General features: G+C 46.4%; 1 protein-coding gene across 2 annotated transcripts in view; it reads left to right on the forward strand.

The window, feature by feature from the left end:
* LOC132832348 (cadherin-12-like) overlaps positions 1 to 17,453 on the forward strand; it is a 649,932-nt gene that overhangs the window by 457,658 nt on the left and 174,821 nt on the right. For both annotated transcript variants that reach the window (XM_060850281.1, XM_060850282.1), the window contains exon 5: positions 10,242 to 10,409. In XM_060850281.1, the coding sequence (XP_060706264.1) occupies positions 10,242 to 10,409 (168 nt within the window). The remainder of the gene's footprint in view (positions 1 to 10,241; positions 10,410 to 17,453) is intronic.

The raw sequence follows: 17,453 nt of genomic DNA on the forward strand, positions 1-17,453 counted from the left end.
ACCCTCAGGTTAAACCATCACCAAGTTTCTCTCTCTTTGTCTCTTTCTCTCTTTCTCTCTCACCGTCTCTTCCTAATGAGAGAGTAGCCCTCTGGTCCAGTAAGATGGTGGTGATTTTAGCTTCCCTTCATGTTTTTAAAAATTTATTATTTTTATTTTTTTTCCACAACTTTACAAAAGAAAACTAAAAAAAAGGCCCAGGTAGAAACATTGATATACAGTTAAATCTTAAATAAATGCTAACCAAAATCTGTCAGACAAGAAAACAGAAATACCAAGAGGAAAAAAAAGACAAAACTCAACTAACTACTCATCTGACTTACAACTAACCAGAGTGTATCATTAAAATTCTTACATTATTCAAGAGAATAAAAAAATTCCAACGAATAACATATAAATTGAGCAGTGATATACATGCTCGGAATGTGTTAACATCAGATCACAACACAAACCCATATTTATCCAAAACATCCTGAGCATAGAGCATATAAAATTCACAAAATAAAAGCTCTTTAGTACATTCAGATCAATATATTAAAAAAATTTCTAAATAGTAAAAAAAAGTATAAAACGTATTTAAATGGAAATCTTCCCCCTTATTTCCAGGGGGCATCAATTCCTTTCCAAAAAGCCCATCATAACCTCTCCCAACCAGTGCCCTGCCCTTCACCCAGGCACCCTATGATAGGATAAAGAAAATTCAAGTATACTACTGAACGAGAACTAACAGTGAGTATCTGGATTAGTGGTGCTGGAAGAGCACAGCAGTTCAGGCAGCATCCAAAGTGCAGCAAAATCGACGTTTTGGGCAAAAGCCATTCATCAGGAATAAAGGCAGTGAGCCTGAAGTGTGGAGAGATAAGCTAGAGGAGGGTGGGGGTGGGGAGAAAGTAGCATAGAGTACAATGGGTGAGTGGGGGAGGGGATGAAGGTGATAGATCAGGGAGGAGAGGGTGGAGTGGATAGATGGAAAAGGAGCTAAGCAGGTCGGACAAGTCCGGACAAGTCATGGGGACAGTGCTGAGCTGGAAGTTTGGAACTAGGGTGAGGTGAGGGAAGGGGAAATGAGGAAACTGTTGAAGTCCACTGATGCCTTGGGGTTGAAGATGAAGCGCTCTTCCTCCAGGCGTCTGGTGGTGAGGGAGCGGCAGTGAAGGAGGCCCAGGACCTCCAAGTCCTTGGCAGAGTGGGAGGGGGAGTTGAAATGTTGTGCCACGGGGCAGTGTGGTTGATTAGTGTGGGCGTCCTGGAGATGTTCCCTAAAGCTAGGAGGTGCCTAGTCTCCCCAACGTCAAAGAGACGGCATCGGGAGCAACGGATACAATAAATGATATTAGTGGATGCGCAGGTAAAACTTTGATGGATGTGGAAGGCTCCTTTACGGCCTTGGATGGAGGAGGTGTGGGCAGAGGTTTTACAGTTCCTGCGGTGGCAGGGGAAAGTGCCAGGATAGGAGGGTGGGTTGTAGGGGGGCATGGACCTGACCAGGTAGTCACGGAAGGAACGGTCTTTGTGGAAGGTGGAAAGTGGTGTGGAGGGAAATATATCCCTGGTGGTGGGGTCTTTTTGGAGGTGGCGGAAATGTCGGCGGATGTTTTGGTTTATGCAAAGGTTTGTAGGGTGGAAGGTAAGCACCAGGGGCGTTCTGTCCTTGTTACGGTTGGAGGGGTGTGGTCTGAGGGCGGAGGTGCAGGATGTGGACGAGATGCATTGGAGGGCATCTTTAACCACCTGGGAAGGGAAATTGTGATTTCTAAAGAAGGAGGCCATCTGGTGTGTTCTATGGTGGAACTGGTCCTCCTGGGAGCAGATACGGCGGAGGCGGAGGAATTGGGAATACGGGATGGCATTTTTGCAAGAGGTATGGTGGGAAAAGGTGTGATCCAGGTAGCTGTGGGAGTCGGTGGGTTTGTAAAAAATGTCAGTGTCAAGTTGGTCGTCATTAATGGAGATGGAGAGGTCCGGGAAGGGGAGGGAGGTGTCAGAGATGGTCCAGGTAAATTTAAGGTCAGGATGGAATGTGTTGGTGGAGTTGATGAATTGCTCAACCTCCTCGCGGGAGCACGAGGTGGCGCCAATGCAGTCATCAATGTAGCGGAGGAAGAGGTGGGGAGTAGTGCCGGTGTAATTATGGAAGATCAAGTGTTCTATGTAGCCAACAAAGAGACAGGCATAGCTGGGACCCATACGTGTGCCCATGGCTACCCCTTTGGTCTTGAGGAAGTGGGAGGATTCAAAGGAGAAATTGTTACGGGTGAGGACCAGTTCGGCCAAACGAATGAGAGTGTCGGTGGAAGGGTACTGTTGGGGACGTCGGAAGAGGAAGAAACAGAGAGCTTGGAGGCCCTGGTCATGGTGAATGGAAGTGCAGAGGGATTGGATATCCATGGTGAAGATGAGGCATTGGGGGCCAGGGAAACAGAAGTCTTGGAGGAGGTGGAGTGCGTGGGTGGTGTCTCGAACGTATGTGGGGAGTTCCTGGACTAGGGGGAATAGGAAAATGTCAAGGTAGGTAGAGATGAGTTCAGTGGGGCAGGAGCATGCTGAGACAAGGGGTCGGCCAGGGTGGTCAGGCTTGGGAAGGAGGTAGAACCAGGCAGTGCGGGGTTCCCAGATCATGAGGTTGGAAGCTGTGGGTGGGGGATCTCCTGAGGTGATGAGGTTCTGTATGGTCTGGGAGATGATGGTTTGGTGATGGGGGGTGGGGTCATGGTCGAGGAGGCAGTAGGAAGAGGTGTCCTCGAGTTGGTGTTCGCCTTCAGCGGTGTAGAGGTCAGTGCGCCAGACTACCACTGCGCCCCCTTTATCTGCTGGCTTGATGGTGAGGTCGGGATTGGAGCAGAGGGATTGGAGGGCTGCGCGTTGTGAGGGTGAGAGGTTGGAGTGGGGGAGGGGGGTAGACAGGTTGAGGCGGTTAATGTCCCGGTGGCAGTTGGAAATGAAGAGGTTGAGGGCAGGTAATAGGCCAGCGCAGGGTGTCCAGGTGGATGCAGTGTGTTGGAGGTGGCGAAGGGGTCCTCGGAAGGTGGGCGGGAGTCCTGATTGTGAAAGTAAGCTCGGAGGCGGAGGCGACGGAAGAATTGTTTAATACACGGCGTGTATTAAATTCATTGATGCGTGGACAGAGGGGGATGAAGGTGAGTCCTTTGCTGAGGACTGATCGTTCGTCCTCAGTGAGGGGGAGGTCTGGAGGGATGGTGAAAACTCGGCAGGGCTGGGAGCTGGGATCTGGTGTGGGTGTGGAGCTGGGAGTGGGGTCGGAGCCAGTACCTGGAGTGGGTGTGATGGTGGGGGAAATGGGGGTGGAGTCATGAGCAGAGGTAGTGTTCCCCTCAGGGTTCTGGGGGGTGGGGATAGTGACAGTGGGGTCTGTGGGGAGCAGGTGAGTGGTGATGGTTGGGGCGGAAGTGGTGGTGACCACGGCAGTAGGGGTGGCGGAAGTCATTGAGCGTGTGGCATCAGCGATGATGTGAGAGGAGGACGTGATGTCACGTGTGATGCATGAGGAATTGTGAGGGGTGGAAGTGGCTGTGGGAGTGGCCATGATGGGGGTGGAAGTGACATCATCCATCAGCGTGGGGGTGGTAGCTGCATCAGCCGCTTGGCTAATGGCGTCTGAGTCGTTTCCGAGGCCAGGGGAATCTTCGCTGCAATTTGGAAGTTGCCTGAACTGCTGTGCTCTTCCAGCACCACTGATCCAGAATCTGGTTTCCAGCATCTGCAGTCATTGTTTTTACCTCTAACAGTGAGTACCCTATCCCCCACCGCCCCCTTCCCCCCCTCACCCACACCAACCCCTGGATATATTTGGTAATGTTAATACCATTTATGAACGTATATGACTATAAAATCACAGTCTCAGCAAATAATAATGAAATTTATATATATATAATATACACACAAAAAAAAAGAGGGGAAAGGAAATCATTCAGTAAAGGATGAATAAATAAGCCCTTCTTCCCACCCCCCAGAGATAATATTAAACAGTAAGATAATGAAAGGAAAAAAAAGGGGGTAAACCGGGGTGGGGTTTGGGCAAAACAACATCAATTAACTCTTATAGTTTGTCTAAGAGAGTCCAAAAGTTCCTTGGCCTTCTCTGGTGATCCGAAATTATACACGGACACGTAGTTTAGCTGGGAAGCGCAAGGAGTATTGAATGTTTAAATCCCTTAAACACTTCTTTGTTTCATCAAACGTCTTCCTCTTTTGAACCAAAGCTGGAGAAAAGTCCTGAAATAACATAATCTTGGATCCCTTATGAGTCATGGCTTGTGGATCTTTCCCAAGATTTCTGGAGGCTTCCAAAAGCGTCTGCCTCACCTTCTCGCTCTGCAGCCAGAACGGGACCGGACGGGGTGCTGATTCAAGCCAGACCTGCGTATTACGACCCGGTAGGCCCATTCTACCCTTACCTGGCCTGATCCAGGCTTCAGATTCAATAACTGTGGAAGCCACTGTTCAAGGATCATTGTAAGCTGGTCGCCTTCTTCCCGTTCGGGAAGGCCCAGCAAACGAATATTTTTTCGACGACCTTGATTCTCGAGGTCGTCAATGCGGTTCTCTAAGGTCGGGACTTACTGCTCGAGAGTTCGGGCCCGATCCACTGCCGATTCTGCAATGGCCTTGGAGGTCGCGGCTTTTAGCTCCGCCCCTCCGACTCGTCGATATTCAATTTCTTCGATGTCTTGGCCGTGCTTTTGTAGCGCGGCCGAGAGAGAATTCCATGACTTCGGGACTCTTCTATGAAAGCATCGATCTTCGTGTCGAGTTTGAAGATTATTTCCGCGAGGTTCACCGCCGTAGGTAAGTCCCCTGGGGCGTCTGCAGATGCCTCTGGGAAGGGTGGGGGAGGGGCTCCTGCCTGCTGAGAGCTGCAGGCTCTTTTCCCCCTAGTCATTTTTACAGGAGACTGAACTGTATAAATTTAGTACTAAACCACTAATTACATTAAATAAAAACTATTTTTAGTTGTTTTGGTGAGTGTGGTGGGGGAGGGTAGCCCACTTTGCCTAGGTCTTGGGAGGAGCACTATAGACTCAGACTTGCTGAGTCGCCGCCATCTTTGATCTCCGCCCTTCATGTTTATAAGTAGATTACTGGCCTGAGGTTCAGCAGTTGTTTATTGATCTCTGTCAGATGAAGTAATTGCTAATTTCCACTTATTTCAGAAATGATTTGGATATTTACTTCTCAACGGTAAAGTCACAAATGGTAATTTGGAAGCAAACAAAGTTCACAAAATAAATAAGTGAACCAGGTGACTGAGCGGACAGTATTTTACAGACTTTTTAAAAAACTCTTTAACAGTCTGAACAGGAAGTCATTAAAATACTTTCCTCTTTTGTGGTAATCATAGAAAGAGCATCAATACCTCTTCACTTAAACAAAGAACTGTGGATGCTGGGAATGTGAAACAAAAACAGAAATTACTGGAGAAATTCAGCAGGTCTGGCAGTATCTGTGGAGAGAGAAACAGAGTTACTGTTTTGAGCCAAGTAACTCTTTATCAGAACTGAACTCGAAATGTGTTTCTCTCGCCACAGATGCCCCCAGACCTGTTGAGTTTCTCCAGTAATTTCTGTTTTTGTTTCATAACTCTTTACTATTGCCTCAGCATCCTTGTTACTTGTACTTAAGCAAGAACTTAGGATATTCCAGGGTGACTCAGTGGCAGCTTTCTTGAATTAGAAAGGTTGTGGATTCTGGTTCATGCCCTTTTTACAGACTTGTTTACTCATTGCTATTTTCACCTGGTTTATCTTTAAAAATCTCAGAACACATCCCAAAGCAGACCTGCAGAACTCCAGAGCAAATGCTGGAAAGTGGGATTAGGGCAGGATAACTCATCATACAGCCAAGACAAATACAGTGAGCTAAGTGGCCTCTCTGCGTGCTGTAAACTTTCCATGGTTTCCAAGATAATAAGAAAATATCAGTGTACAGAGTAAACAGACAATTCACAGCAAGCCAGGTTCACACTGGTCTAGACCACTTTCATAGAAACATAGAAAATTGGAAGAGAAGTAGGCCATTCAGCCCTTCAAGCCTGCTCTGCCATTGTATATGATCATGGCAGATCACCCAACCCAGTCCCCTGTTCCCACTTTCTCCCCCATACTGTTTGATTCATTTATACCGAAAGATTATGACTAACTCCTACTTGAAGACATTCAATGTTTTGGCCTCAAACAGTTTCTGTAGCAGAGAATCCACAGGCTCCCCACTGATTGGGTAAAGACTTCTGTCATTTCAGTTGGAAATGGTTTACCCGTATACTTGGCCTGTGACCCTTGGTTCTGGTCATTAGGAACATCCTTCCTGCATTTAATCTGCCCTGTCCTGTTATGACTTTATAGGCTTCTATGAGATTCCCCATCCCTCATTCTCCTGAACTCCAGTGAATATAGTCCTGTGTAGGAGCAAGTTACTGCAGATGCTGGAATCCATACTGAAAATAACTGCTGGAGATCACAGGTGGGTCAGGCAGAGACGGCAAGCTAAGAGTCATCGAGATTCAAAACGTTTGCTTCCTCTCTCTCCATGGACACTGCCTAACCCGCCTGTGATCTCCAGCATCTGTTGTTTTCGGTGTAGTCCTAGCTGATCCAATCGCTCTTCATATGTTTGTCCTGTCATCCCATTTCACCGTTAGGAATCAGTAAATGGAGCCAAGAAAATACTTCTGACATTCCAGCCTTCTCGTCTTTCCCTTCCCGTGATAAATCATAGATCCCCTCTGCCCAATCAGCTCATGATTTGGTCAGGTGGGGAAACCGAGCAATCTAAATGTAGCGATTCGTTCCTTTTGAAAATGTTTAAAAAATAAGTAAATATTGTATTTGCAATAATTACAATGCCAATGAGACATTGGTCAAGAAATTTAACTGGGCTTGCAGCTTATTGATATAATTATATGCTTTTAGATTTATGCTTGAGGAATTTATTGGAAAGAATTAAAAATTAGTAAGCTTGCAGCAAAATACATTATGCAAAAACAGGAATCTCAACTCAGGAGAGACGCTTTTATTACATTCTTTTCAATCAAATGCAGTCTATTCTGTATTTAGCAGCAGTGTTTGAGAAGTCTTTACTTCAGACTGGGAATTGCGTTAAAGTTTCTGTCAGGTATTCTCATTCTTTGAGGTTTGATTCTAATGCCAGTGAACACTTCTGTGGGATTGGGTTGAATCATTGTGGCACAGGACCTTTGGTATGTGTCATCATGAAATATGATCCATCTATACTGGACCATGAGCTGAAAAATGTGTTGCTGGAAAAGCGCAGCAGGTCAGGCAGCATCCAAGGAGCAGGAGAATCGACGTTTCGGGCATAAGCCCTTCTTCAGGAATGAGGAAGGTGTGCCAAGCAGGCTAAGATAAAAGGTAGGGAGGAGGGACTTGGGGGAGGGACGTTGGGAATGCGATAGGTGGAAGGAGGTTAAGGTGAGGGTGATAGGCCAGAGTGGGGGTGGAGGCGGAGAGGTCGGGAAGAAGATTGCAGGTTAGGAGGGCGGTGCTGAATCCGAGGGTTGGGACTGAGATAAGGTGGGGGGAGGGGAAATGAGGAAGCTGGAGAAATCTGAGTTCATCCTTTGTGGTTGGAGGGTTCCTATGCGAAAGATGAGGCGCTCTTCCTCCAGGCGTCGTGTTGCCATGGTCTGATGATGGAGGTGCAGGTGAATTTGTGACGGATATGGAAGGATCCCTTGGAGCCTTGGAGGGAAGTAAGGGGGTTGGTGTGGGCGCAAGTTTTGCATTTCTTGTGGTTGCAGGGGAAGGTGCCGGGAGTGGAGGTTGGGTTGGTGGGGGGTGTGAACCTGACGAGGGAGTCGCGGAGGGAGTGGTCTTTTCGGAACGCTGATAGGGAGGAGAGGGAAATATATCCCTGGTGGTGGGGTCCATTTGGAGGTGGCGGAAATGACGGCGGATGATACAATGTACCTGGAGGTGAGTGGGGTGGTAGGTGAGGACCAGTGGGGTACTGTCCTGGTGGTGTTTGGAGGGGCGGGGTTCAAGAACGGAGGAACGGGAAGTGGAGGAGATGCGGTGGAGAGCATTGTCAACCACGTCTGGGGGGAAATTGTGGTCTTTGAAGAAGGAGGCCATCTGGGTTGTTCGGTATTGGAATTGGTCCTCCTGGGAGCAGATGCGGCAGAGGCAAAGGAATTGGGAATATGGGATGGCGTTTTTACAAGGGGCAGGGTGGGAGATATCTCTCCGCTCTGCAGGCACCCTGCCTCTATTCCTGATGAAGGGCTTTTGCCCGAAATGTCAATTTTCCTGCTCCTCGGATGCTGCCTGAACTGCTGTGCTTTTCCAGCACCACTCTAATCTAGACTCTGGCTTCCAGCATCTGCAGTCCTTGTTTTTACCTTGATACCAGTGAGAGCCAATCCTGCCTTTGCACCCAACATCTCTACCTGCTCTTTCCACATAATCCCCAAACCCAAGAGAGTCACACCCCTCCACCTCTTGGGAATGTCCCCTGCAATCCTGGGACATCAGGGGCTGCCCTTCCACCACCAGGCCCAAGGCCTACTTCCTGGTACTACAGAGTGAGGTACTCTCATTTGCCAATACTCTAAGTGGGTGGGATCTCCACCTGCTGGGGACTTCAATCAAACAAAGGCCTGTACTGCCTGATTGGCATATGCTTTGATGGAGCTTCCCAGAGGAGGCAGGGTCAGAATCTACCTAGCTGTATTGGCAAGACCCCCAACAGCTCGGCATGATTCTGCTCCGAGACTCTGGAATTCTCTCCCTAATCCTTTACATCCATCCACCTCTTTTTCCTTCTTCAAGAGACTCTTTAAAACTGAGCCCTTTGACTGACCTTTTGATTCTTATATGATGTGATCAAAGAAGAGGCCCTTTGGCCCATCATGTCGGTGCTACCAAAAATACACTCCTGCCTACGCTTGTCCAACTTGCACACATTGGGCTCATTGCCTTGAATGTTATGACATTTCAAGTCATTATCCAAGTATTTTTTTCAAGGTTGTGAGGTTTCCCGCCTCAACTACCCTCCCAGGAAATGCATTTCAGACCCTCACTACCTTTTAGGTGAAACAAAATTACCTCAAATCCCCTCTAAACCTTCAGCCTTTCACTTTAGAAGTATGCCCCCTTGATCTTGACCCTTTGACCAAGGGAAACAGCTGCTTCCTATCCACCCTGTCCATGCCCCTCACAATCTTATCCACTTCCAACAGGTCCTCACTCAACTTTCTCTACTCCAAAGAAAACAACCTGAGCTTATCCAGGCTCTCTTCATCACTAAAGTGCCCCATTCCAGACAATGACAAATTCTGTTTGATAACTTTCTTTATGAAGTCCTGTGGGGCTTGTTATGCTGTTAAAGGTGCTGTATGAATGCAGATGTTGGTGTTTTAAAGGCAGTCAAACAAAACAAAGTTGAACGACAAAAGCAGCATTGAAATCACAACCTCTTCCAAATTTCGGAATGATGACCAATTGGTCCATCCCATCACTCACCTGAATATCAATGTGGAGGTGCCAGTTTTGGACTGGGGTGGACAAAGTCAGAAGTCACAAGCCACCAGGTTATAGTCCAACAGGTTTATTTGAAATCACAAGCTTTCGGAGTGCTGCTCCTTCATCAGGTGCACAGAAAGAGGGCACACTGACGCAGAGTTTATAGGCAGAGAGATCAAAGGATCATACAGTTAGTGTAAGTGGAGTGAACAAACCTAAGATAACTGATAGAGAACTTTGTTAGAAAGAAAATGCAATATACAAATTCAGAATCTGTTTCAAGTAACTGTCCCAGGATAATTAAAGGTTTTATCATTGTCTGCCTAACTTTCCAAAATCAATCAGGAAGAGATACAAATCTCAGGTCAGACACTGAATTATAGGCATGAGGCCTCGTTCAGAATCTGTCTCTGAGTTTGATATCAGGCTGGTCTTGTTCTGAAAGCAGGAATTTAAAAAATGCCACACTGACTGTGACTATAAATTGTGGAACAAAATAAAATGCATCTGCAAATGTGTGTGTGTGTGTGTGTGTGTGTGTCCTTGAGAAAGTGTGGATGAGTGTGAGAGAGAGTATATGCATTGGAATAGCTTCCAATTGAATATCTATAAAATGGAGTCAGTGCCAATTTGCAATGAAAGGCAAATGTGAGAATCTGCCACATGTGCGTATTAATTGTAGTATTAATTACCTAAGCGAATTCATGATAAATATTTGATTTTGTCTCTGTATTCCATGTTTAGGTGTCATAAGAACCGCTTTATCAAACATGGACCGAGAAGTGAAAGAAGAATACCAAGTTATCATTCAGGCCAAAGACATGGGTGGTCAAATGGGAGGCTTAGCAGGGACAACAATGGTCAATATCACTCTCACTGATGTTAATGACAATCCACCAAGGTTCGCCAAAAGTAAGTATTCCTTCTGATTTCTTCCATCACTTCACAAAGCACACAAAACCCTTTGACCCATAATCTACACTTCAGTGATGTAGAAAATTGAATGAAATAATCAAACCTTTGGCTGCGGTGAATCTTTTCCAAGTCTGTGTTAGTCTTGGGTTAGTGTGTGAGCAGCTTGTTCACCCATAAAGCTGGTTATCAGGTTTTGCTTTCTGTGCCGTTGTCTGTTCATTTCTGACGAATCCCCCCACTGACGAACTGCTCCCCCAGCTGAAGATAAATGGGTTGATTAGATTAGATTGGATTAGATTAGATTCCTTACAGTGTGGAAGCAGGCCCTTCGGCCCAACAAAATGTGTTCCAGGAGTTCCCACTGCAGCAGGAAAACTGAGAGAAGAGTGCAATGACAATGTGATGGATCCATCTGAAGACAACACATTCAGTTGTGAAGGGTTACTCAGCTCTCTCCCAGCTATTTACAACCTTTTACTGCACAGGTTCAGGCATTTTTAAAATGCAAACAAATAGAAAAATTGACATTTCTCACACACTTATTGGATCACTGTGTTTTTGTCATACAGTGTGTTTGTAGGAAAATTGGGTTAGCTCAGCGCCTCCTAAGGTACCTCACATCTCTGTTCACATACATTTGTGGATGAGACCCTGTAGTATGAACTATTGTGGTTCAACGGCATTGATCAAACACTGATTTAAAGTCTGGTGTTGCCATTTTGAGGCTCCATGTTCCAGCAATTATTGTCTAAATCTTTCATGGCTTCACACTCGGTTAATGCCATTTGAAAGATTCATCACATACTGGATGAATCTCTCTGATAGCTGTTCCTAACATCAGTCATGCTTTGGAAATTTACTCTCATACCTTTTGGAAGTTTCAAGATGTACAGCGAGATTTCGCTGCTCCTTGGATGCTGCCTGAACTGGTGTGCTCTTCCAGCACCACTAATCCAGCGAGTAATCTGTCCAGTGTCGAAGTACTGTTTTGATTGCTTCAAGTTTTCTGCCCTAGTTATGTCCAGGGACAGGGAAGGATAAGGAACACATTTTTTTTTAGATTAGATTACTTACAGTGTGGAAACAGGCCCTTCGGCCCAACAAGTCCACACCGACCCGCCAAAGCGCAACCCACCCATACCCCTACATATACCCCCTACCTAATACTACGGCCAATTCACCTGACCCGCACATCTTTGGACTGTGGGAGGAAACCGGAGCACCCGGAGGAAACCCACGCAGACACGGGGAGAACGTGCAAACTCCACACAGTCAGTCACCTGAGGTGGGAATTGAACCCAGGTCCCTGGCGCTGTGAGGCAACAGTGCTAACCACTGTGCCACCGTGCCGCACTACATACCCTGTATGTGGAATTTAAATGCAATTAATAAACTCAGAATTAGCACCTAGTCTCATTGATGGTGACTGTGAAAGCAATTGATTGTTCTGAAAGAACCCATCAGGTTCAGTAAACCTTTAAGGATGGAAATCAGTCATCCTTACCTTGTCTGGCCGATTCATAACTGTACACCCACAGCAATGTGATTTACTCTCAACAGCTCAGTGAAATGGCCAGTGAAATGGCAATTAATTCAAGAAAAATAGCAATAGTGCATATGATGAAAGGTGTGTATTTATAATGTATATGCATTTATATATTTTTTAGTTTTATATTTTAAACCACTGGCATATGGGGTTGGAGATGGGTGAAGGGATTTAATAATTAACTAGGTCAGCTTTTTGGAACCTTTATTTTAAATCAGCTTGTGTCAAAGAGAAAACTGTTTATATTGTGGAGTTTTATGGCAGGGAGAGTGGACATTAAAATGTATTAGCTTGCTTTTAATGTTTAGAATAATCAATGATGGATTTTTGTTTTTAAAAATCAGAAATGGAAAGCCTTTTGAGTTCAGTTGACTGAGCTCAAACATTGTTTCTCCCAGAGAAAGGAGATGGTTCTCAGTGTAGTTAAGTTTTGAGTTGTCTCAGCCTCAGGGTTATGGTTTGTAAAAAACCGTTAGGCCAAGAGCGTTTGGTCAGAACTCTGCAGATTATTAAAGGACTGAAGAATTCTAAGCTCTCAGATGTGTGAGTGATCAAGAAGAAAAAAAAATCACGTCTCCCCAGGAACAGAACTAAGAAGAAACAGTTCAGTCAACTGGCACAGAGAATGCTGGAGAAACTCAGCAGGTCTGACAGCATCTGTGGAGAGAGAAACAGAGTTAACAATTCCAGTCCAGTTCTTCAGAAGAGTCAGCATTTATAAACTCTCTCTAGTTGATCTTGAGAAAGTGATGGTGAACTGCCTTCTTGAACTGCTGTAGGTAGACTCATGATGCCAATAGTGAGGGAGTTCTATTTGATAGTTTAGAATGTACTGAGATACCTTGGTTTCTTTATCCTTTTTTAGAGTCATAAATTTCTTTTGTTTTATTTGCAATACCAAATCTATAATCTGACATCCTTATGTTTCAGTGAAAGGTCACTACACTAAATGAAAAATAAAACAGAATGTAGATATCATTGTGGTATTTGATGTATCCAGCAGTAACATCAAGTGGAATTATACCAGGCAACAACTGCTGGTACTGGCAGTGATATTCACACACTACTGAAGAATAAAAAATAAAGTGATTGTAAGAATGCTGCATTACCCTACAATCCCCTTTGGAACTGGTCTCCCTGAGCATCATTGAGCTGAGGTTGCATAACAGAGTTAGTGTTTCTGCTGTTGGACTCAGATGTCAGCTGTTAGTGCACTCACTAACCTGAATCACTCACTTCAATCCCATGAATGTCTTCCAGCACTGGGCATTGGTCAGTTAGTTGCACTCTTGACAGTTATCCCCACATTATTTATTTTACTGCTAACTCAATGAGTATTTGGATAGCCTCCTGCTCAACTAATGATGCTCCATGTAGAGTCATAGAGATCTACAACAGAGGCAAAGGCCCTTTTGCCCATCATATCTATGCTGGTTAGAAATATCTATCTCTGTTCATTTCCCATCATCTCCTTAAGCAAGACCTTTAATGCATATCCAAAAATTCAGGAAGTCTTCCCTTTCGCTTACTGGGTGACTGACATTTCCTTCCCAGGTCAGATTCTGTTCCACAGTACTCCCATCACCTGCCACAGTCTTTAAGAGATGGACACCACCTTCACAAAGAACGAGTTACCGACAACAATACCCCATTCCCTTACCAATGTGCATCGCCAATGAAGACTGCAGGGAAGCCTGGCAGAAGAGACAGAGCAATATAATTTGCAAACAACAGGAAGTTGGCATGCAGCCTGGTTACCACTCAATCGGAACTGAGTAATTGTACAACACAAACTCTGTGCCCATTTCAGAGATGAACCAACATAAGCTTTGTGGAGATTTTGGCTTTGTCCATGCTCCATCAATAGGAAGCTGCTAGTAAGTTGGAAGAGATGGCTGCAAATATTTGTGAGGTAAAAACAATGACTGCAGATGCTGGAAACCAGATTCTGAATCAGTGGTGCTGGAAGAGCACAGCAGTTCAGGCAGCATCCAACGAGCAGCGAAATCAACTTTTCGGGCAAAAGCCCTTCATCAGGAATAAAGGCAGTGAGCCTGAAGCATGGAGAGATAAGCTAGAGGAGGGTGGGGGTGGGGAGAAAGTAGCATAGAGTACAATGGGTGAGTGGGGGAGGGGATGAAGGTGATAGGTCAGGGAGGAGAGGGTGGAGTGGATAGGTGGAAAAGGAGATAGGCAGGTCGGACAAATCTGGACAAGTCATGGGGACAGTGCTGAGCTGGAAGTTTGGAACTAGGGTGAGGTGGGGGAAGGGGAAATGAAGAAATTATTGAAGTCCACATTGATGCCCTGGGGTTGAAGTGTTCCGAGGTGGAAGATGAGACGTTCTTCCTCCAGGCTTCTGGTGGTGGGGGAGCGGCGGTGAAGGAGGCCCAGGACCTCCATGTCCTTGGCAGAGTGGGAGGGGGAGTTGAAATATTGGGCCACGGGGCGGTGTGGTTATTTGGTGTGGGTGTCCCGGAGATGTTCCCTAAAGCGCTCTGCTAGGAGGCGCCCAGTCTCCCCAATGTAGAGGAAACCGCATCATGAGCAATGGATACAATAAATAATATTAGTGGATGTGCAGGTAAACTTTTGATGGATGTGGAAGGCTCCTTTAGGGCCTTGGATAGAGGTGAGGGAGGAGGTGTGGGCACAGGTTTTACAGTTCCTGCGGCAGCAGGGGCAAGTGCCAGGATGGGAGGGTGGGTTTTTGGGGGGTTGGAGTGGACCTGACCAGGTAGTCATGGAGGGAACGGTCTTTGCGGAAGGTGGAAAGGGGTGGGGATGGAAATATATCCCTGGAGGGGGGGGTCTCTTTGGAGGTGGCGGAAATGTCGGCGGATGATTTGGTTTATGCAAAGGTTTGTAGGGTGGAAGGTGAGCACCAGGGGCGTTCTGTCCTTGTTATGGTTGGAGGGGTGTGGTCTGAGGGCGGAGATGCGGGATGTGGACGAGATGCGTTGGAGGGCATCTTTAACCATGTGGGAAGGGAAATTGCGGTCTCTAAAGAAGGAGGCCATCTAGTGTGTTCTATGATGGAACTGGTCCTCCTGGGAGCAGATACAGCAGAGGCGGAAGAATTGGGAATACGGGATGGCATTTTTGCAAGAGGTAGGGTGGGAAAAGGTGTGATCCAGGTAGCTGTGGGAGTCGGTGGGTTTGTAAAAAATGTCAGTGTCAAATCGGTCGTCATTAATGGAGGTGAGAGGTCCAAGAAGGGGAGGGAGGTGTCAGAGATGGTCCAGGTAAATTTAAGGTCAGGGTGGAATGTGTTGGTGACATTGACGAATTGCTCAACCTCCTCGCGGAAGCACGAGGTGGCGCCAATGCAGTCATCAATGTAGCGGAGGAAGAGGTGGGAAGTAGTGCCGGTGTAATTATGGAAGATCAACTGTTCTACATAGCCAACAAAGAGACAGGCATAGCTGGGGCCCATAAGTGTGCCCATGGCTACCCCTTTGGTCTGGAGGAAGTAGGAGGATTCAAAGGCGAAAGTGCGAAGGGTGCGGACCAGTTCGGCCAAACGAATGAGAGTGTCGGTGGAAGGGTACTGTTGGGGATGTCTGGAGAGGAGAAAACTGAGGGCTTGGAGGCCCTGGTCATGATGGATGGAGGTGTAGAGGAATTGGATATCCATGGTGAAGATGAGGCTTTGGGGGCCAGGGAAACGGAATTCTTGGAGGAGCTGGAGGGCTTGGGTGGTGTCTCGAACGTATGTGGGGAGTTCCTGGACTAGGGGGGATAGGACAGTGTCGAGGTAGGTAGAGATGAGTTCAGTGGGGCAGGACCATGCTGAGACAATGGGTCAGCCAGGGTGGTCAGTCTTGTGGATTTTGGGAAGGAGGTAGAACCATATAGTGTGGGGTTCCTGGACTATGAGTTTGGAAGCTGTGGGTGGGGATGTCCTGAGGTGATGAGGTTCTGTATGGTCTGGGAGATGATGGTTTGGTGATGGGGGTGGGTTCATGGTCGAGGAGGCAGTAGGAAGATTAGATTAGATTAGATTAGATTTACAGTGTGGAAACAGGCCCTTCGGCCCAACAAGTCCACACCAACCCGCCGAAGCGAAACCCACCCATACCCTTACATTTACCCCTTACCTAACACTACGGGCAATTTAGCCTGGCCAATTCACCTGACCAGCACATCTTTGGACTGTGGGAGGAAACCGGAGCACCCGGAGGAAACCCACGCAGACACGGGGAGAACGTGCAAACTCCACACAGTCAGTCGCCTGAGTCGGGAATTGAACCCGGGTCTCAGGCGCTGTGAGGCAGCAGTGCTAACCACTGTGCCACCGTGCCGCCCACTAAGAGGTGTCCTCAAGTTGGCGTTTGGCTTCAGCGGTGCAGAGGTCAGTGCGCCAGACTACCACTGCACCCCCTTTATCCGCTGCCTTGATGGTGAGGTTGGGATTGGAGCAGAGGGATTGGAGGGCTGTGTGTTGTGAGGGTGAGAGGTTGGAGTGTGGGAGGGGCGTAGACAGGTTGAGGTGGTTAATGTCCCGGCGCCAGTTGGAAATGAAGAGGATTCTTGCTTTCCCTAATGTCCTAAGTTAAATTGGGATAAATCCTAAACCCCAGTTGCAATCTTCCTGATCCCTAAAGATCAACGATACACTCAAAAAAGCTATATGTGTAGGCTCTGATAATAGCTAGTGTCTAAATTCTCCATTTTTTTGTAGACATAAAGACTCCTCGGGTGATAATTTTGTCTGCATTATTTATTCTAATAACTTACCTTGAATCTTCGAAAGGTTTTGTTGTTTAATGCCTGACCTGCTCTTCACATCTATGGTAAGAAACTGGACTTTGATAAATGTGGAATCAGAGGCAGATTACCTACCATGCACTTTGAGCATACTTTTAGGGCTGGGAGTGAGGTAGTGCCCTTGGATCGATGTGTCACTTCTCACCTCTGAGTGCCTAGGGCCATTACCCAAGTCTCAACTCTCACTTCCACACAAATAAGACGCTCCATGATTAATAAAAATCCTTTTAAGCAATCAAGAGTGAATCATTAAAATAAATAATGCAAAGTTATCTTTCAAGGAACCTTTGCATTACCAGATGATAGCAAATTTGCACTCTGGTTATAAGCAGCTTTTGCTCATGGCTTATCTGTCATTTTTCCAAGTGTAGTCTATTATTTAAGTGTAACTGAGGAAATCAAGGAGAGCAGTGGATATGCTACACTTACAAGGTAGTGAAGGCAACCAGTATCAACAAAGATACTAGGTCCCAATCTGCACTTTGCATTTGTGCGTCTATTATGTTATTCACGTACTTATTGTTGACATCACTGGCAAGCCTAACATTTGTTGCCTTTGGTTGTAATTTTTTGAGATCACTTTGCAGGACAGTTGGGAGTCAGCCGTTACTCCAGGTCCAGAGAACATAAGTGAAATGAATACTGGGTCAAGGTGGCAGATTCCTAAATGAAGACAATGAATGAAATGAGTTTTTAATGACAATCCAATAATATTGATGGTCACC

Source organism: Hemiscyllium ocellatum, chromosome 34 (genome assembly GCF_020745735.1).
Source record: "Hemiscyllium ocellatum isolate sHemOce1 chromosome 34, sHemOce1.pat.X.cur, whole genome shotgun sequence".
Taxonomy (NCBI): Eukaryota; Metazoa; Chordata; class Chondrichthyes; order Orectolobiformes; family Hemiscylliidae; genus Hemiscyllium; species Hemiscyllium ocellatum.